General features: G+C 43.1%; 1 protein-coding gene across 4 annotated transcripts; it reads right to left on the bottom strand.

The window, feature by feature from the left end:
* Positions 1-200: 200 nt before the first annotated feature.
* Positions 201-18,639, bottom strand: USP44 (ubiquitin specific peptidase 44). Of its 4 annotated transcripts, none has more exons than XM_083806876.1 (6): positions 18,531-18,639; positions 12,345-13,853; positions 3,588-3,786; positions 2,987-3,095; positions 1,987-2,192; positions 201-1,591 (listed from the first exon to the last, which is right to left on the bottom strand). In XM_083806876.1, the coding sequence occupies exons 2-6, from the start codon at positions 13,776-13,778 to the stop codon at positions 1,395-1,397; spliced, it is 2,145 nt and encodes a 714-aa protein (XP_083663002.1). In that variant the 5' UTR covers positions 13,779-13,853; positions 18,531-18,639; the 3' UTR covers positions 201-1,394. The 4 variants fall into 4 exon arrangements, with proteins under 4 accessions (XP_083663002.1, XP_083662999.1, XP_083663001.1 ...); XM_083806873.1 differs by having other exon boundaries at positions 12,345-13,859; positions 18,531-18,634; XM_083806875.1 differs by lacking the exon at positions 18,531-18,639 and adding an exon at positions 16,385-18,354 and having other exon boundaries at positions 12,345-13,859.
* Between the last annotated feature and the right edge of the window lie 2,201 nt (positions 18,640-20,840).

Here is a 20,840-nt window from a genome sequence, read left to right as displayed (position 1 = left end):
TTAATTAGGATAAGCAGAAGGCAAAGAAAGTTTGAGATCTAAGGTGATTATGTGCTTGCTAAAATATAGCACCATCCAGTAACATAAGTAACAATGGCACTAGCATTAAATCAGATATCCAAAGCAGTCTTGTAGTTAATGCCTCAACCCCCATTAGACAAAATTTTTAAAACAAATAACAATTTCAGTACACACCTGGCTTTCCGTCCACATCAAGGCATTTTATTGAGGTATAAACTTTGCAGAAGATGAGGTAACAATTTGCATAGGACTTATGCAAAATAACTTCACAATTAAAATTTACTTGGCATTAACTACAGCATGTGGAGAAAGACTGATGATTCCTGCTTGTTAGATTCTCCTCAATGCACGTTTCTGTTAATGCTAGTGGTAGGACCATGGAAAAGGTACAGCAGTTGCATGAAAGCATTTTGCACCTGACTGGTTTCACCAGCTACAACTCTTACAGCTTCTTTTCAATGGCTTGTAAAACAGAAAATGCTACAATTTTAAATAAGCTTGTCCAATTTAAGAAAGGAGATGCTGACATTCTTGTCGCAATGACTGGGCAGGGTGGAGTTATCTTTCTTAATAAGCTTTCTTAAGTTACTGGAATAAAAAGGCCCTGGTTGTCAAAATCAGTACTTTGGATTTGGCACTTGAATTTTAAATCATCAGACTCATTAAGGCTAAAACATGCAAGTCTTAGTAAACATGCATTCTTGTGCTATTGAACACTCCTCCTTAAATACTTATATGAAAATAAGTATGTGCTTATTTCCTTAATTTCAGATTTTAAGAAACTATCAGTGTAGCTTTAGTGTAGCTCCCTTGAAAGCCTGGGGAGAAGCCTGCAAATAAATTTCATTTTAGTCATGAAGAACATACAAAAAGTTTCTTACAAAAAGTTCAGTTTCTATTTGACATGTAGAACAGTCTTTGCAGGTGAATGTTAATATTCTAAGACCTAGTAACAATTCCTGCAGACAGTAAGAGTCTTGATACCGTTAAAACTACACTATAAAATGTACACAAGCATATACAGAAAATTAACCAGAGAAACATCAGTTGTCCATTGAAAGTCATTTTCCTAAACCAATTCAAAAAGATTATCAAAATACAAAAACAGCTTAAAAAACCAGCCTGAGGTAAGAGTTAAATGCAAATGGCAATCTTTTTCTTAAAAAAATAGCTGTATTGAAATTCTAGTTACTTAAAAAGTTACTTACTGTCAATAAAAACTTTTACTAACAATTGTAAAGAGTATTTTACCTAATACAAAAGTATATAAACATTGTACACAAAGTCAGAAAGTACAATACTGTACTTGCATTTAAAAATATATAGTTATGACAATTCAAACTTTACCATACACACAGTTAATTGACTTTGGATTAGCTGCTACTGTTGTCCACAGAGCAGTCAGCTAATTCTGTGTGCTGCTGACTTTCAGCTGTGCTAGGATATACTTTACCATGTCCGTTTGCCTGAGTAAGTCGTTGGCTGTAAAACAAAATGTAGGCTTGAGCCTTGCATACTTCTTCCATAGTGCACATGTTGAGTTTCGAATCATTGCAGTGTACCCAAAATCCTAGAATGAAGGAAAACACCACAGAAACAAGCAAATAAAAACACATCACGACACTGATTGGAGGCAACTGCATTATACTTATTAATTAGTGCTTAGTCCCTTTCAACATGAGTTGCTTTGAAACAGTATACAGTTTCTGTTGATCTAGTATATCTGTCTCTAAGTATTAAAAGCCCACCTTAACTTCCTCAGATTTACAAGAGAGTTTATAGCCAGAACAAGTTGAACTAGCCAATACAAAAATTAGACTGTGTTGGTCTACAAAACTGAAATTCTCATCCCAGGCAGTTCAGCTACAAGCAACTCCCCTTTTAGTTCTGAGAGACAGTAAATTTACCAGATTAGAATTACCAACACCCCTCTCCCGCACTTCTTAATTCACAACTGGTTCCTACCTCCTTCTGAATTGTAGCAGTAGGCAGTGTAGTGCCCTGAGCCAAATCCTTTCCCGTGATGCATTACTACAGCAGATAAGTCGTAGATAAAGCAGTCAGGTAGGAGAGACTTGAGGGATTCTCTGCAGCAGTAAGGCTCCATGTTCAGCATTTGATCAAAATTAACATGCACACCAATCTTTTCACGATGATTGCGTCCTGACCACCTGGAAAATTAGATCACATGAAAACTTATATTTTTTCAAAAAAACAATTCATAATGCTGCGTTCTTAAAAAGTTATCTTTGCTATTGTCTTTGTGCACAAAATAAATGTGAATTTGCATATTTTTCCCCCAGGCTTCCTTTTTCACTTCTCCTTTATTTCGAGACCTTTTGAACATGTCAGTGATGCCTACTATTCTCATGTTCTGAAAGATACATCTTAAAATCTGACTGTAATGCTAAGTGGGAAGTATTTCCCACGCATTATCTCTCATTGGTGTTTCCCATATACTCCAGGCCATTTTCAATTTTCTTCCTATTCAGGACAGATTCTGTGCCAATGCCTGGACTAAGAGTTCACAGAGATGCAATCTTCACTTCCTTACTCTCAGGCTAATGCATTAAATTAGATGTACTTGGTTATATGATGGTCTACGTGAGACATCTGACTGAATACAATCTCATTTTGTACATTAGTGAATATGAGTGTTCACTCTTGTTGAAGATAACACTATTTTTACCAACAGAGTCCACAGCAGGATTAATAAATTCTGATTGAAAAGAAGGATAAAATAATTTTACTATTAAAGTAGTAAGTAGTTGGAATCCAAAAGGTCAGTTCTCTACTTACACTGTATCTTATTGATATTTAAATTAAATAAGGAAAATAAGTTTCTATTTCTCATCATAGTAGTAAATGAAAATTAATCAGCTGTTGGAGAAGACCGATCCCAAACAACAGAAGAGCAGGACTAAATGGGTCAATTTGCAACACCGTTTATTGTGGTAGTACTTACCTAAACCGTTTCAGGTGTAATCGGAGAACCTGAGGTAGTCGACACACCATAAGCTGCTTCTGAGCTTCTGTGAGTATAACTGGTTTAGAAGAAAACTTCCTGCGTTTTGCTGAGGCCAAACACACAGTTACATAATACAAATCTTGCTAATTAACAGCCTTGTATTTCATTCTAAGATTTAGCCACCGTATTTGTGTGCACCTAAATGGCTACTGAATGCATCTCCATAAAAAGGATACACTCAGAGATCCATTCTGCAAGGCTTCTTTTATGATTTTAGTGTGAAATACTTGGGGTCACTTAGGTTATTCTCTTAAATTAAAAAAATGGATGGGTTCTTCAGCTGGGAGTAGCAAGATCCCCATGAGTGTGTGCTCAGACTTAAATTAAGAGAAGCATCACACGTTAAACCATTCTTTGAACAATTCCCCTTCTAGACAGTAATAGCTGCCAGTGACCACGGCAGGACATAGCAAAGACTTTCCTTGTAATGCAACATACTTTTAAGACTCATAGTATTTTACTTCTATGCTTTTACTGTCAATTTACATCATATTTTACACAGAGAACATATGTATGAGTACATACTGCCTTTACTCACTGTTGCACTGATCACATGCATATATCTTCCCTTCCAAAGCTTCAGTTTCTGTAAACTTGGCCAGCATTTCTGTCAGCAGACACGGGTACTGAGACGCCATCTCCTTGCCGTTGCAGTGATACCTCTCAGGAAACTCCAGTGACAGGTCCCAGAAAGGTTCTATGGTATTTGATTTATTGTCACAGGCAAGACATGTAACCTGTAAAACAGTATTTCACAAATTGCTTACACTCAGAAGCTTACTCTGCTAAAAATGCATTGTAACAATGAAATTCTCTGTGTGTGTATGTATATATATATATATGTATACACATTCTTTTCCTAGAGATAACAGATGCAAACAAAGGACAGAGTCATCTAACAAAATAAAATGATGCACCTAATTTCTTTTCTCTGAAGCAGCATGTCCAATAGTGTTACCACAAATGGCTAAGTGTTCCTATGTTTTACTGAGAAACAAAAGAAGTGTCAAAATGGTCTGTCTGGCACTGTCCAAGAGAAATCAGCTGGTAGAATCACACGAATCTTTTCTCTAAAAAGAAATACTCCAAAACAAAAAATTATATGAAAGAAAGAAACTATAACTTAGGTTAATTAAAAAAAAAAACAGCTGGGGGTTTTAAAGTCATATCCTTCTTACTTTGTAAGTCTTCCAGGGAAGCCTGGATTAGGAAGCACACTTCTTCAAAGAAAAATTAACAGGTAAAAATAAATTATTTCTTCTTTCAGTAAGTGGATCCATCGTCACACTAGGGAAAGGACAAGCAGTAAGACAACATAAATAAAATATCAAGAAGTGAAGTGAGTTAACCTCAAAAATGCAGATAATTCAGATGGGGAAAATTAATCTATGAAAACATTCAATACTTAGGAAAGTAAGTTAAAAACAGCAGCTCTTCTAAGCTAGAATGGCAACATACTAGGATTTGATTTGCAATACAATCTTCTAAAAGCCAGCCTGAGCTGCTAATAGAAGAGCATCACATCATTTTATTCTTCCTCCAATGGACCTCCACCTTTCTATGATCCATGTGAACAAGTAATTTCTATGAGTAGTTGAAGCTACTACTACTGTGTGGTAGTGAAACTCTGTATAGATGATAACAAACATAGTTCATAAAGGTTATAAAGAAATATCAGTAAATCTTAAGTGTGAGAGACTAAAAAGTTCCCCTTCATTTGTTCAATGCAATAGTCAAAGTACAATACAATCCTAAAGAGTAATTATAGAGGTTTTCTATTGTTAGGAATGTATTAATTGGCTTCAAAGCTGCTCTTGACCACCAGCTCCAGCAGCTCTAACCTCACTGCTACAGAAAATATGCCTTCTGAAAAACTCCGTGTCAAGCTGGATTTTCATTGAGCTCAGACAGATAGATAGCTTTGACAAAACTTCCATAAGCATCCAACACGCTCCCAACTCTTCCCAACAATTGAACTTTCCCACGGAGGACTACAGGAACTCAAAATTTTCGTATCAGACCTACTGTCGAGATAGCTGTTATTTATCAGCTCAGAATAACAGCTGGGTGCGATGAAGCAACACCACTCCTGTTCTACAGTAAGTGGAATATCAATGGAATATGCAAGTTTGCAACCACAAGGGCAAACAATTGCCAAATGCCATCGCTATAAGCATGCTTCCTACTTCAGGAAACACCACAAGCCGCTTGGAACAACTAATGCAAAGACGTAGTAATAAAGGAATGGAGATCCATGAGGGATTCAAATATCGTTACTCAGGCATGCCTCAATGCTGCTGCCTGACGTATATTCAAGGTAGGTCTCTTCAGTTAGGTCAGTAAGCTTACACAAATGTGAAGATGCACTGCTGGGGTTGAGAGCTCCTTTATTTCCCTGTGGAGATTTGCTGTTACACAATTATTCACCCTGCTTTGCTATTTCATGACCATTTACATAAAGGCAAATCTGTCACCTTACGGTACTTTCCTTCTAAGCTGTTCTTGTGAGCAATTCTTTATTTAATACGTTTATTAGCCACAATAGCTATATAATGCATATATCCAATCTATGCATTAGTTTCCTAATGCACATGGACTTTTGTGTACAGGCACACGTGCTTAGCACCAGAGTTAGGAAAGCTGTTAGTTGCTTTAACTTCTAAGAAGAAAACGTCTCTGTCTTGTTCTTAGAAAACAAAACTTTGAACTTACATGGCAGAAAAGAGGAGAATCTTCCGTTTTAATTTACACTGACAGGAGCTTCTTTTGTAAGCGCTAACATCTGGCAACGTTTCAAAGCCACAAACTATTAGTAATTCAGAGCTGGAATCTAGACTTGGAGACAAAATGATATGTTTGGCCACAGTTCAAACTAACTCCAGCATAAACACAGAATGACTAATAGATTTCTGCTGTACAAATGGGTGATTTTGTTGAGCCAAAAGTTTGTTTGATTGACAAGTTACTCAAGCAAGATTTTGTTGAACTTGAATGCACACTGAAGATTAATGGGCTTAGGATGAAGTACACACATGAACAAAGAATGGATCATTTTAACAAGCTCTGAGGTTTTAAATTTAGCATGCCACGTTAATAACCTAGGTTATTTTAAGATCCTCTTTCCCAACTAGTTAATAAATGCTATCCCAGAGTAAAAAAGACATGTAACTGGTTCAGCTTCCAAATTTTGCTCCTCAGAAAAGAGAAGCTGATGCAACAGTATTGCTTCTCATCCCCTTGTGCAACTGTGAGCAAAGCTGATTTGTGTTGGCTGACTTCTATACCGATGCAGAGCTGCACTTATTTCCTCAAATGCAAGACACTCCTCCCTGACACTCCTCCCCGCCTCAGCCCTGCAGAGCTGCACTGTTAGGAGTTATCTGGGATTTGCAAATTCGCAAACAGCCAAGTACCCCGAAGTATTCGAGTAAGCATACACCCAACCCTGCCAGCCATTGTGCAATAACTGCTCCTGTACACACACACACTCACTGGTAAATGAGATGTAAATAGAGGCTGGAACAAAGATCAGAACTATTTTTCTTAGCCAGGCCTGGTGCAACAAGGAGGAGGATCCTTCCCTCCTGCGGAAGCCACCTGCGCCAGTCCTCTGGTGATGCTCCCATCACTTCTGCTCCTGTTCCAGCGGGACCCCTTTATCTCACACTCCACCAGCATTCACACAGCACAACCCACATTTCCTTTTTTCATTAAAAGTATTAAAACTGTATAAACTGCAGGAAAGTAGGTTGAACCAGATGAGAGTTAAAAAAAATAAAAAACAAAGAAAAATATGAACTCAAAGAGCTGGCAAAATCTTTTTGCATCTGTCCAACAACTTTTCTTGGTGTGAGCATTCGTGAGGGTAAAAGGGAAGTGAATTTGCTTACTTTTCATTACTATATGTTACAAATTCAGAGTTTAACCCCACCTCTCTGTTATATTCAGTAATTGCTGTTTTAGGAAGTCTTAATGTTGTCATTATAACAAACTCCAGGAGAAGCTTCCATTTTGAGCAAAGAAAGTGAACTACTGTTTTTAGCCAGCTGAAATCCCTGCTTTATGCTCTGCACCGTCCTCTCCCGCCTTGTAAGGCGGGCACTATATACAATTGTTTGGTTAAAGCTCAGCATTCAATCATGGGCCAAAGGCCAGACTGAAAAGAGCTGGATCAGATTGCTTGATTCAAGCTAAGCATGGAGGCCACTCAGACAAGCATCACTGAGCCCGCAATAATTTGATGGACAGCCACTGCCCCGGATGGCACTCAGCCTAAATGCAACCAAAGGAAATAGTTAACATATTGCTGCAGCAGGAGCCAACTCTGCTTTGCTTATGGTCCCTACAACACTTGCATGGAAGAAAGGCAACTGTTACCACCCCTGCTCTAAGCGCAGTGAGATGGACAGCCCCATTTCTGGGCTTCCACCGCTACTGAAGTTTCCACTATAGAGGAGACATCCACACGAAAAGCAACGCAATTTTTCCGCAGCAAAGTAATCGAAGGGGGATTGATTTCTAGCAGGCTTCTGTAATACGACCTCCACCACCACAGCCACTCGGTATTTCCTCGGTTACAAAGATAACCCAACCTTGTAGTGCTGACTACACCGTCATCAAAACAATCTGTATTTAACAGAATAACACAAGCCAAGCTACAGCAAACCACGGTCTGTGATTCAACGGCTCCTTAGAGATCAACTTAAAAAGTCACCTTCGTCTAGCTGGAAAGCAACTGACAATCCCCTTCTGATTCCGGCAGCAGAGAGAAGCAGGCTACGTAGATGGCAATACAGAAGTCAGCGTGTTCGAGAGATCAGAACACAAAAACCAGCCCACAGGTCGTGGATTGGTTTCAGTGTAAATGCTCCAATTATCGACCTGAAGTTCTCAGAGCCTTTAACAGATTACTCAGTGCGAGACTTCATACCCAGCGCTGCATGACAGGCACCCTCGGGCTCTCCCCCAGACCTTAATTCCCAGCACGGCCCCCAAAACCCCAGGCCTTCAAACAACCCGAAGACTGCTCATTTCCCCTTTTCTCAGCCAATTCGTCCTGAAGTACACCAGTTGAGCAAGTAAATGGAGCAAGACTTGCACAGAGAGGCTGTGCCTTTTGAAACTTCAGACATAATTTACATTTGTTAGAACCGACCTCACTCTCTGGGCCCTGCATATTCATTTCCCTGAGCACTGCAAACTGCTCTTCCCCAGCGCTTAGCAGGGGAGTTCTGCTCGCATTCCCTCTTAAACATAGTCAGGCAGTTATCCAACGGTTCCTGTTTGGTTTTAAGGGTGTCTGGAGATAGCGAAAGCCAGTCCCAACGAGGTGTTGCGATATTTAAAGGGTAATTACTGGTAACGAGTCTCTTTCCCCAAAGACAGGTTTGTCCTAAGAAGACACGGTAACTGCTCACAGCTTTATTGCAGAGGAAACTCATAGCTACAGGAGCAAAGCCAACGCTCTTCACTTCCACTGCTGTGTTTGCAGCTGCTGTAACAGAAATCCAGGCCAAGAGCTTTTTCTGAGGCACCAAACTCAAAGGCAATGGAATCCTCACAACAGGCTTTCAAAACCCATACCCAAACAACATGGTTTCAAAAGAGTTCCTATTCCCTCAAAAAAAAAGATCTTAAAATTACAGCGGCTAGCTATTTTTCATCATTCACTTTAAATTTGGGGTTATTCAACAGCATAATGTAGGGAAATCAACAACTGTTGGCTGCTTTGCAACGCGTGCCAGTTCAGTGAAACACTGCAACCACAATTCAACATCAATTTTCTTCATTGAATTGGGTACCCAAGCAGCTCTCACACAAATCCTATTTTCCTCCCTCCCTTACTGGGTCTTTCTGAGCCACAGGGAATATCAGTTGCTATTCTACTTCTGCTCGTCTCGAATTCGGAGTTATCCCCGCAGAACAGAGGGAGCTGGCTGATGGCACTGCGAGGCTGTTCCCCACCTTGGGAAGGTCCTGGCAAGGTCCTGGCAACTGGGGGAGGTCCCCGAGGATGGGAAGAAAGCAAGTGTCGCTCCTGTCTTCAGGGAGGAGGGCCCGGGGAACTGCAGGCCGCTCTCTGTCACCTTCATCTGCGGGAAGGCCGAGGGAGCAAGTATTCCTGGAAAAGATTTCCCAATGTACTAAGGGATAAGATGATTAGGAACTGCCAGCGCGGATTTAGGATGGGAAAATCACGCCTGACCAACCCGACAGCTTTCTGCAGTCAGAGTGCTACTCCAAGACAGTGGAGAAGAGGTGATGTTTATTTTGACTACAGCAAGGCTTTCACCCTGTAGTGTGAAAACCATTCCTTGCTTAATGTTGGGGAAAAAAATGAAATAAGCATACTTTAAAAACTGTTGCATACTATGCTAGTTAGCTGGGACCGTTACAAAAAAATAAGCCAAAAAACTCAGAGAGATGGTGGCTAACCTACTTCAGTTCCTGAAGTGTACGTCAAGGAGCTGTGGATCAGTTCATGAGGTCAGTTTACCCCTGGCACATAACTTCACAGTGAGCTCTTCTCCTCATTTTCCACTCAAGGACAGGAGAGAATGGGTATCCTTTCTTCCACAAGAGTACAAGCATGAAGGGATGGAAAATAACTGGTATTTTAATAGACGTACTGGCATCTCCTTGCAGTCCTATCGGGGCTGAGGAATGGGCCACTGCTTTGGCAGATCTGCATCTGAAAGCATGGGTTTACAAGATACAGGCTCCTTTGCCCAAGAAGTACCACAGTACAATTTTCTCCAGGCAACCACCAGAGGAAGACTAGCATGTAAAAAAAGGAAAGAAGAGAGGGGAAAGGTTTTGTAGCTGTATCTTAAACAGCCACAGTATCTAGGGGAAGTGAAGTTTCACAATCAATACTGCAAAGCAAAAATCTCTAATCCTACAAAGGATATTGGAGTCAATAAAGTCAATAAAAAAGCCAAGAGGCAATCCAATTGTCTACACACACGCTATTCTGGGAGTTACTCATTACCTAGTTTTGTATTCCATAAAGAAGTAAAAGAAGTCGTAGGTGGGGAAGACTTATTTTGGATCAGCTCAGAACTTTAAAAAAGAAACAAAAAGAAACTCATCTAAAAGGTGTAATTTTGACATCACCTAAAGCTTTTTCTGGTTATCAGAAAGAAACCTGAGGAAGATTCTCACACATCCCATCTCCTCCTTTCTTCACCCCGCGTTCTGCACGGGGTTACGGCGCTGAAGCAGGCAGCCGTTCCTGCAGCAACAGGCTGATGGCAAACTCCGGATCATGGCTTCCCTTCAGGCTAAGGCAGAGCACCCACGAGAAGGACTGTGTTTTATCGCACACGTGAAAGTAAAGCAAAACCTAAGTAAACAGACAGCTTATCGGCATTGTAAGCGATCCTCTGTGTACTGTATCAAGAGCAGTTCCCGAGGTTTAAAGGTCAAGTAGACTGACTTCAGTGCACATGAGTATCTCACGGAATCAAGTATCTTTAACTAATACTTGCGGTACTAATGGGCAGTAAGTATAACAGCTTCGCTGTGATCCTAAAATGGAAGGCAACTGCCACACAGAAACCAGCTTCTCAACGCCCCTTATTCACTGACTGAAGATGTAATTTCAAAATATTCTAAAGTCCCACCCTATTTTTTGAATAAAGGCGGTGGGCTACAGCTCCAGCTATCTTCTACAGAGAAATTGTAATACTGTTGCAGCTTGCAGGTAGCTTGGGTTAAGCACTTATGGACAAAGAGTACATCCCTTAAAGTGTTAGCATTGTCAAAGACGGGGCGATAGTACCACTTCTGTTCAAAAATCCCTTCTGTTCAAACGTTAGTGAGACTGGGCTGGAACAGAGGAGCAAGAGAGATCACAAAGGGAACCTCAGAAGGTGAAGTACTGGACACCACCCGTGGAAACTGCCTCAGGAGCCAGGGAGACATCACAGCAGGTAACAGCCTCGTGCACTTCCTCCTGTTCTGCTCGCTCTAGGCGTTGTGAAGTTCACCGGGGCTGTATTTTGCATACAGATACTGACCAGCTGGGGTAAAAGCACTGAGCTGTAGTCGCAGCATAGCCTGAACGCGTTCAGTTCTTTTTCAGGCTCGCTTGATGACACTTGAGTGAATTCTCACTGTTCCCCTCCCTAGTTTCAGGAAGGTGGGAGGGTTTCTAGCCACAAGCCTCTTCACATAAAGCTAAAAACAAGTGAAAGGAGTGGTGCTAGCGAAGTAACGTGTCTTCAGAGCCTTCAAAATTCTTCCAGAAAATCACTCCTACACAAAGGCTCGGAATGCAAAGCAAACCATGACAGTATACTTAGGCAATTACTTTCTTTTCCTATTGAAGTTACTATTTTGGAGAGGATTGTGATTTTCAAACAAAAAAACTGTAATGACAGGATATTAAAGACTCTTCTACCAGCACAACCCTTACCCCAGAGATGTTAACTGCCCTGAGAAAACTAAATATGCCAACAGAAGTGCTCTTACGCTGGGCCAAACACACGGTAGAGGACGATCTACCCATTCTACCCTCTGCTCCTGTTGTAATGTGGTTAGGTTTTTTGATGCATTCAACAGAAATCAGCATTTGTTGGTTCAGACAGTTCTCAGATGTTTGTGCACACACGCACACACAACTGGGATGTGCCTAAGAGTATGTGGACACACTGAAGTACTTAGCGGGAAGCCATGAAGAAGAAAACAAAAATAATAATAAAAAAAGAGCAGTCGTAAAAGGAGGAAAACAACCACTGCCTCCACCCTATAAATTTGATTCCTGTGTTGACAGAGCCTTCTATATCTTTGTGTTGTAATGGAAACGATTAGTATCATTGTACATAGCACCACAGCAGACAATTACTCTGTAGTAATGAATCTCAAATTCAACCTATTTACTGAAATAATAAACGATTCCTTGCTTGGCATCCATTGCAAAAAACAGTTGCCATTTAGACGAGATTAACACCTTTTCTCTAGTACCACCATAGCCAACTAGATACTTGAAATCGTAAATTCTTTATTACTGCTTATCAGTTGATGCTTAATGGCAGTCAGATGTTTCTCAGCAGCTTCAGGAATGTGCTTTATAATACCAAATTTATAACTTTTATGTTAATCAGGTGACTCTTCTACTGAAATTTTTAGGAGTACTCAAATGACCTTTCTTCTAAAATTGTATATACTATACCCTTCCCATCCTTCCTTGGTAATTACAAATTTATTAACCTTTGAAGTGTGCTGATCATCAACCAGTATAAATTCATAACTATAAATCATTACACATCTTAAAATCATCATAAAAACATACCTGACTTAATAGCTGTCCATGAAAAATGTTGTTAACCACATTCAAAACCTGTTTTATAAGTTTTCTTTGAGAAGCAGGGATGAGAGCTGGGTATCTGGTCCCCGTAGTCTCCAGTTCCTGCTGCACTTTATCCAAAAGTTCACAAAGGAATTCCTGAGCATCTTGTTGGGCATATCCTCTGAAGGCTGGAATTAGTCTCCACACAGAATGAAGCATAGCAAATGGAGACACAAGCGCCCATTTGCCAGACCACATCACTTGAAACAGAGTATGCAGCTCGTGACAAAGAGAAATATGCTTTGAACTGGGCTCCCTGGGCTGAATAAGTTCCATATTTCTACTTTTTGATGCTCCTCCACTTAATCCAGAGGATAAACTAGACCGCCTTGCAGAAGATGATCCCTTTCCTTTCTCTTGGTTCTCATTCACTTGTAACGTTGAGGCAGTTATTGAAGGGTGTTTAGATGAAGATCTGGTTTTACCACTGGCTGCTGTTGCCAGCAGTTCCTGAGTTTGGTTGAGATCAAGCTTTAAAAAGCATTCTCGAAAAATAAGTAAGTGACTTAATACCTGAAGGATAGAGTTCATATAGCACGTATTTCCCAGGTTTCTCAGTCCTGTTACTCCTGGAGTCACTGTGGGCCTTCGTTTAATTGGGGAGTCACTTATTTTTTTCAATCTTACTTCATCTGAGGTATACGTTTCTTTCAACTCTGCCACAGATTCCACGTTCTGTGATGCTTTTTGCATGCAGGGTGCTGTTTTTGAGGACATTCTAATCTGGTTTTGTAAACGAGAACTCTTTCTTGGGGGCATCTTTTCCATCTCTTCTTTCAACTGGCGCTTTCGTTCTTGTCTTCTCCTTCTAGCTTTGTCCCTTCTTTCCTCCTCCTCTTCCCAACGCTTTTCTTCCTCCAAAATCTTTTTTCCACTAGGCGTCAACTGAAACCAGGATCGGAACACCTTGCCCATGAACGCACGCCTCCTGTGCCACAGCGCTGTGAACATGCGGTCCTGAGTCCGAAGCAAGGCTTGGGCACCGTCATGCACAAGGTAGGAGTCATCACTTGCCGCCATCGAACGCAAAGTCCTCCCGCTACGAGTAGTGCACTCATAGTTCTGACTCTTGATTGCACTTAATGTACTTCGCAACAGCTTTAAATCTCCCGTTGCGTTATCATTAAGAACATAATCGTCACAGAGATAACAGAAAACATACAGCTCATTTACTTCCAATGCCACTGGGTGACCATTCTCCTGAAAGTGCTTTAGTGCGTGTTCTTCGATGTATCTTCCGCAGGCCACGTGCGAGCAGCTGAGGCATGCCCACACGGATTCGGTGGTATTGCAGTCCACGCAGTGCCATTTCTGAGGATTCAGAATGGAGTGATCCTGGGCCAGTCGCAGACGTCCTATGTGCTTACACTTATCCATCGTTAAAACTGAAATTGCAGAGAGACACTAGCACAACACATCGTCCAAGCTATCTTCTGTCCATGATACTTCAATCTGCAACTGAAAAAAAAGTGTTTTAAGTTACAGTGCACAAATACCCAGCTGTATCACTTTGATGGCTGTCAATATTCCAAACTACTACTTGAGGTCAGGACCACGATCTCCATCCAGCCAAGTCCCACCAAACGCATAATGGCAGGCAGTTACCTGGAGTCACAATCAGCGTTACCATCGGCAGGCTGAACGCCACTGTCCATATTTCCAGTACTTTCTGAGCCAGGACTGAAGCATGCTGGCCTCTTTTGGTTTTTGTTTTATTTTTCCCCCCAAAGAAGCACTGATCAAGTTAAAATACACCGTTCTAGAATTTGGATAGAAACACAATTTAAAATGTTTCTATTAATTATATCCCTAAGCACACAGGTGCAGGAGTGCAAGGTTCACTTAAATTTATGATGTTTACACAGTATGACCAGTTTAGACAAATGAGACTTCGTATAACTCAAGCCCTTAATTAAGCCACACCCTTAATTAAATCACTGCACCTTTGTGCTCAGGCAAGCCCATTGTACCAGTGCTTTCTACAATAACATACTTTCAGATATGTATATTTTAACATGTCATCCTAGCACCACTGGGGAAAAACAAAAAGAAACGAAAAAAAAAGGGTGACAGGGAAAAGCAGACTTTGATTTCTTCATAAGAGAGAAATACTATTAGGTATCTAGCTCAATTTGCTGAAAACCTTATTTAAAAAATTGCAGTTTCAACACTTTTCTAATCCGTATCTTCAAAAAATCACTTCGAAAATTAGGCTAACACCAGCTTACATCCTTTTATAAGTTTATGTGGCAGCATTTATTTGTTCAAAGCTGCTGTATTAGCTCTCTCCCGTAAGGTGCATTTACCTAAACCAAATAGGCAGGCTCTGACTAACAGACTTAAAGAGACAGTGATTCAGTCTTTGTTTTTGCCATCTTGCTTTAGACCTCACAATCTGGTTTGAGAGATACCATCTGGAGACGGATGATGTGTCAGGAAGCGATTATGTTTGATCTGGAGCGTTTGTGCCCACGATGTCACTGACTAGGAAGGCTAAACAGCACACAGCACCAACCACATCATGCGCGGTACTTGCCAGATGAAACAGTTGCTTCACCTGAGGAGGACCACGCGCTTGTGAAACACACGGGTTACACCAAGCAAGACCTACGTTTTGCCATTACAAATACATACTGTGGACCTTGCCTAGGCTGTACAATGTCCAGGACTCCGAGGCTTCACAGACGAGTAAGCCAAGCTACAAAAAAATTAAGTGATTTAGCCAGCTCTGGATAGAATCCAAAGGTCTCTATTTCCAGCTATCATCCTTCAATACGCTAGTATTTCTCCACTGTTATAGTCCTGAAATGCACAAGAATAGGTTAACTGAGTTAGGAAAATGTCCATGATAGAACAGGCACTATACTGGGGGAATCCTAGCATCTGACGACATGACTACTAAGGAAGGCAAGCAGGTGAAGAAGCAGCAGCTGGATAGGAAAGTAGCTTCATTTTTCATCTGGTAACTGGATGAAATCTGTAGTTAAAAGGTTTAACAAAAAATGACTTTGATTGGTTAACTATCCTGTGGTCAATGCCTTTTAAGATGTTCTGATACAGTTACCGAAGAGCTGTAACAGCTCTGAGCACAAAACCAGCACCCAGCACTGCATGCCTTGTCTCATCACTCGTCACGCAGAAAAGGCTGAGCTAGCTCTAGTGAAACTAGTGAAGTGCACACAGTTTTACACGTTCGTCATTCCCATTCAATTTATTTGAGAGTTGTTGCCAGTCCGTACTAACTGCAGGGAAGAATTTCAGGCGCTGTGGCCTCTGGGTACCCACCCAGTACTTCCCAGTCTAAGCACCAACCCTGGCGTAGTACGGGAGGTCAAGATCTCTTGAGTGCCACGGTCAACAGATCACAAAAATAATAGCTGCTGAAGGTTTTCAGCTTGCTAGCGTCCACAACATTCATTCCTTCTAAAAGGCAGTCTATTCACAGGCTGCTAATGAGATTCTTTTACAAATGTCCATACTACGTTTCTATTTAATCCTGTTTTTATAAATAAGACCACTCATTTTACCCCATGTCTTCTCCCACAACTTTCCCCCAACAAAGCTGAGCTTCTCTAACACTGATATCTGTAATATGAGGAACTTACATAAATCCCAGAGTTGTCACGTATGTTAAATCTTCCTGGAATACTAGAGAAATTCTTACATAAAGTCTGCTGCGATGATTAAAAATGGTTGACAGAACTCGAAGAGACAAGATTCATCCATATGTTTTCGGGCTAACCAAGACAGACCCTCCTGCAAAATATATTAGTAGCAGTCCTTCCCAGAAGGCAACCGAACTAAATTCCCACAGGGCTGTCAGATACAGCAATACCGTCAGTCAGCGAGTCTGACAGATCAACCCTTTCTGATTTTCTTACTTTTAAAGACACTCGGTACCTTATTTTCCTTTTTTTTTCATAGTATTGTATTTTTTTTCTCTGTTTGAAAAAAAAAAAAGCATTGAGAGCGATACTACTTACATGGCTGAATTTCAGCGTATATTGGACAGAGGACAGAAGCAGCCTGCCGATTTCAGGGTGAGCGCTGCGTAAGCCAGGGTTGTGCAACCAAGCTCTTAATGCGAAAGCAACAGGATTCTACGAAAGCGCAAGACCGACGCCTTGAAGAGAAAAGCCTAAAAGCCCTTGCCCCCCGCCAGCAGCCAAGCCAGCACGACATCTTCCCACCTCCGCCGATGCACGGAGAAAGGAGCCGGGCTGGGAGGGGGAGGAACCAGCCTGGCATGGGAGAAGACAGTTTCTTTGAAGAACATGTAAAGAAAGCAAAACGCACAGTTCGGTCAGAGACACAAATATCTGAAAAGACCGCAAAAAAGCTAATAGTGCCAAATCAAGACCAGGAAAACTTCAGCTCAACGTCGGGCAGCACGCTGACGGCATGAATGTTTTAAGATGTGGAACACTAAAACACTAAATCAAGCGGGAAAATTTATTAACTTAGAACAAATAATCTGCAAAATAGACTAGGTCGGGGAAAAAACAGGATCAAAGTAACAGATAATGGTGGAAATATCATAAAAAATACTGGATCTTGATTGCCACACCTAGTAGAAAACTGCAGCTGGGGTAAAACAGTTCAAGCAAATGCTACACTATTAAAATTCTCTAAAGAAAGTTATTCAGCACCAGCTTGTGCATTCTTCTCTCCCGAGGCTCAGTTCTCTGCACACACACAAAGAAATTGTGAATTAATTGACCAGCACTCCAGAGATCAAGCCCCCCTGTGCTCTTAGCACAGACCCGAGCAGAAGCAGTAAGCAAGAAAACAAGCACCAACATACAGAATAGCGCGGCTGAAAGGAGCAAGCTGCCTGGGAAAATACGGATATACAAAAGTCTCCTTGCGCCAAAATTTCACTAGCGCAGAATATATACAGAATATGATATTTATTTTCACTGAAGCACGCCGATAAGGCTGAGACACGGTGTATTTCTTTAGCTAGTTTTACTGAATGATGGCTGACAAACTAAACTTCGGGGTAACTTATTAGCTGAAAAAGTACTCGATGCTAAAAAAAAAAAAGAAAAAGAAATCAGAAGTCAACAACATAGATGTTTTTCTTCCATCTGGGTTACGTGTAAACAAGAGATTCATTTTCACAGCTGTTAAATTGAAAATTGTAACTCAGATAGAAACAAAAGGATCTCTTTTTTAGTCACTACTTTTGTAATTAGTTGCTCGGCTCATAGGGAAAAAAATCAAACAGTATCTCAAGCGTTAGGCTCCACTGCGTAGTTTTACTGATGTATTCGCATGCATGGGTGGATGCTCGTGCGTACGTATGTATATGTGCGCGTGATTAATGTTCCGGCTCTTCAATCAGGCGGCAGTTTACCAACCGATTTTCACCGGGCTCAGTACCTGTTTAACACCTGCACCAAGAGCAAACACGGGTACCTCAAGAACTGAAAGTTTTAGATAACGAGCACGTTATTAACTCGAAGCCAGCCGTCCTGCTTCCTTAGGACGGACCTTTTTTCCAGCCAACCCAACGAAACACCGCTGGGCACAACTCCACGCTGCAGCGCAGTCCTGTAGACTGAGACCCAAAGCTCTCACAGCGCTCCGAAAAGAAGCTTTGTGGATGATTTCCCATTTCAGTAGCACAGCCTTCGCCCAGCAGCGCGCAGCCTCCTTTCCCTGAGGCCGTACAGGTCTTCGCCTAACTCTTAGAAGAAACTTTTCGTTCCCTTTTGGCCACCCTGTGCGTACCACCGCCCAGACGCGGACCCCCACCGGCACGGCGCCCCGTTGGAGCCCGGCGAACGACACCACGCTTCCTGCAGCCGAGCCGCGGGGGCACCGGGGACCGGGGCAGGGGCAGCAGCGGGAGCAGCCCCGCGTCCCCTCGGCGCTGCCTTCGCCGCTCCCCGCTGACAGCTCCGCCGACCCAGCCGCTCCGCCTGCCCGCGCCCCTCGGCTCCCCGCGGCCACCGGCGGGCAGCTCCCCCTAAACCGGGGCACGGCCCCGCGCCGCGCCCGCCTCGCCCCACCGCCTGCCCCGCTCGGCACCGAGCCGCCGGCGCCCGCCCGTGCCCGGCGAAGGGCCGCTGCCGCCCCCCGCTCCTCGCCCCCCGCCGGCCGCCCCGAGGCACCCGCACGCACCCGTCACCCGCCGCTGCCGCCATCTTGCGCGCCCCGAGCCGCGGCCGCCTCGCCCCGGCCCCTCGGCGACGTCAGCGCCGAGCCGAGGCCGCCCCCCGCTTCCCTCCCTCCCTCCCTCCCCGCGGGGATCCCCGCTCCGCCCCGGGACGGGCCCCACCGCCCCCACACGCCCCCCGCCGTGGAGTTTCCGAGCCGCTGCCGGCTCTCTGGGGCGGGTGTCAGCCCTGCGCCGAAGAGCAGAGCGAGCCCCGCGTTGTGGGGAGAGCTGCGTGGGGGAATAAACTCTTGGCGAAAGCTCACTGGGCAGGTCTATATCTATACACATATACACTTTGCATACGTGCTCAAGCGGGTTTGCTCGTGCTTTGTGTGAATGTGCCCCAAAAGATGGTGCAGTGGGCTTCGGAGCAGGCTCGTGGTGTCCCACGAGCCCCCAGGACAAACGGGGCATGGCCACGAGCACCGAAGGCCCTCTCCTGAGCCCCCCGTGTCCACCAGGATCTTTCCCTAGAGCAGCAAGACTACGCGCATCTGCCTCTGCGCTTCTGCTCGTGTCGTCATGGAAAGTGCGCTTTGGTGTAAAATGTGTGGTGAAATATCTCGGCCCTGGCTGTCTCCGCTCCCCTCCAGCTGCGGGGCTCAGCCCTCGCTGCTTGCAGGGCGGCTGCAGGGGTTCAGGCAGCAGGATGCAGCTGAGCGATGCAGCTCGGTTTTCCTTCAGGGTCACTTTGTTGTGGTGCTCTCAGAAGCCCTCAGGGTATGAAAAAGTAAACTCACCAAGCTTCTCACTCATGATTTCAATGCGTTTCTAGCCTCTAATGTGAGGAATGATGTTGTCTACTCAAAACATGAAAATCAACTGCTTGTGTACAGTGGATGTATTTACACATCCTTGGGTGTTTTTAAGACAACTTTCACTACTTCGAAATAGCTACCACATGTATTTTTGTCAAGTTACTACCCACATCTTTACCAGTAGTGTTTTTTCCTTCAGTCCTAGCCGGGAAACTAGCTCTCCCACCATGACGCATCGCTCTTGCCTCTCTCACTCGGTATCCCTGTCCAGCCCTGGCTGCATGTCTGTCTGTCAGCTAAGTGGTCTTGGCATGGACTCGATGTGACCCCCGAGCTGCCTCAGCCCCATGCCCCAGCACACTGCTGCAGTGCTGCCCTCTGCTCATGTGGTGAGCTCAAGGTGAGGCTCGGGGCACTTCAGGATATCCCAAGCCCCATTTTCCTTGGATGTCTGACGGGGTCTTTGATCCTGAAATGCTCGTGGGAAGGCCAGCAGTAAGAGCAGAACACGGTGGCTCCACAACATGGATGTTAAGCCCACCGCAGGGCCAAGGGTTAACTCATTCAGGCACAGCCCGAGGCCTTGCAACCAACCTCCTTTGTGCCCTGAACGGCCCCTTTTACCGGTCATTCCCAAAGTCCCTCAAAGAACCCTCAGAAATTTATTTTCATTTAAGCTGGTTTTTATATCTTGGCAACCCATCGCTGTCCCCAGTGTACAGTGTTACCTCTTTCCCCTCCACCAGACAGTGCCTATCTTCCAAAACCCCATTCTACTAACAGAGATTTGCCGTGCCTGCTATCTCTGCAGTATCTGATTTTACATAGAACAGATGAAGAGAAAATAAAGTTCCCCCTTTCTTTTTATTTCCTTTTCTCTTTTTTTTTTTTTTTCTCCCCATCAGTTCCCCATGTTAATTGGACAACACTTCAGTTGATTCTCACTAAGCGACCCTTACTGGGGCAGGGCAGCCTTCAATCTCTCTTCCTGCATGCTGGCTAATCCATTGCAAATTGTTGATTTGGGATTGGGATTTGGCTCCAACCAAGCAGGTAAATCACTGAATTGCTATGTGCTGCTCTTACCTGATCTGTCCTGCCTCACATATGTCTTTAGTGACACCCCACTTAATTTTTTTGACCTTCCTTTAGCCTTTCTCACAGTCATGCATTTATTCTGCTAAGGTAATGGCCACATTAAAAACATTCAAGGCTGATAAGAGAATGCCGGATCCTCAGGGACATTATAGCTAGAATGCTTGTGATTTATTGAGACAGCCAGAAATTGATTTCCTAAAAGTAATTTAATTTTAAATTCATTGAGTATTTATGAAAATGGATGCCAGATATATGTGATATTGTCAAGAAGCAAACAAATGTAATAAATCCTTAAAAGTAATGTAACCTCATGTCTTCCTATTACATAGAAAAACATTCTCTGGAGGGGAGAACACAGCTTCTGACAAAATGTTAAAACCTTTCTAATACAGCAAAGACTTTTAATGTATTTTTAAA

This window comes from Anser anser (genome assembly GCF_964211835.1).
Source record: "Anser anser genome assembly, chromosome: 1".
NCBI classification, from domain to species: Eukaryota; Metazoa; Chordata; class Aves; order Anseriformes; family Anatidae; genus Anser; species Anser anser.
This window is presented reverse-complemented; position numbering and strand designations above follow the sequence as displayed.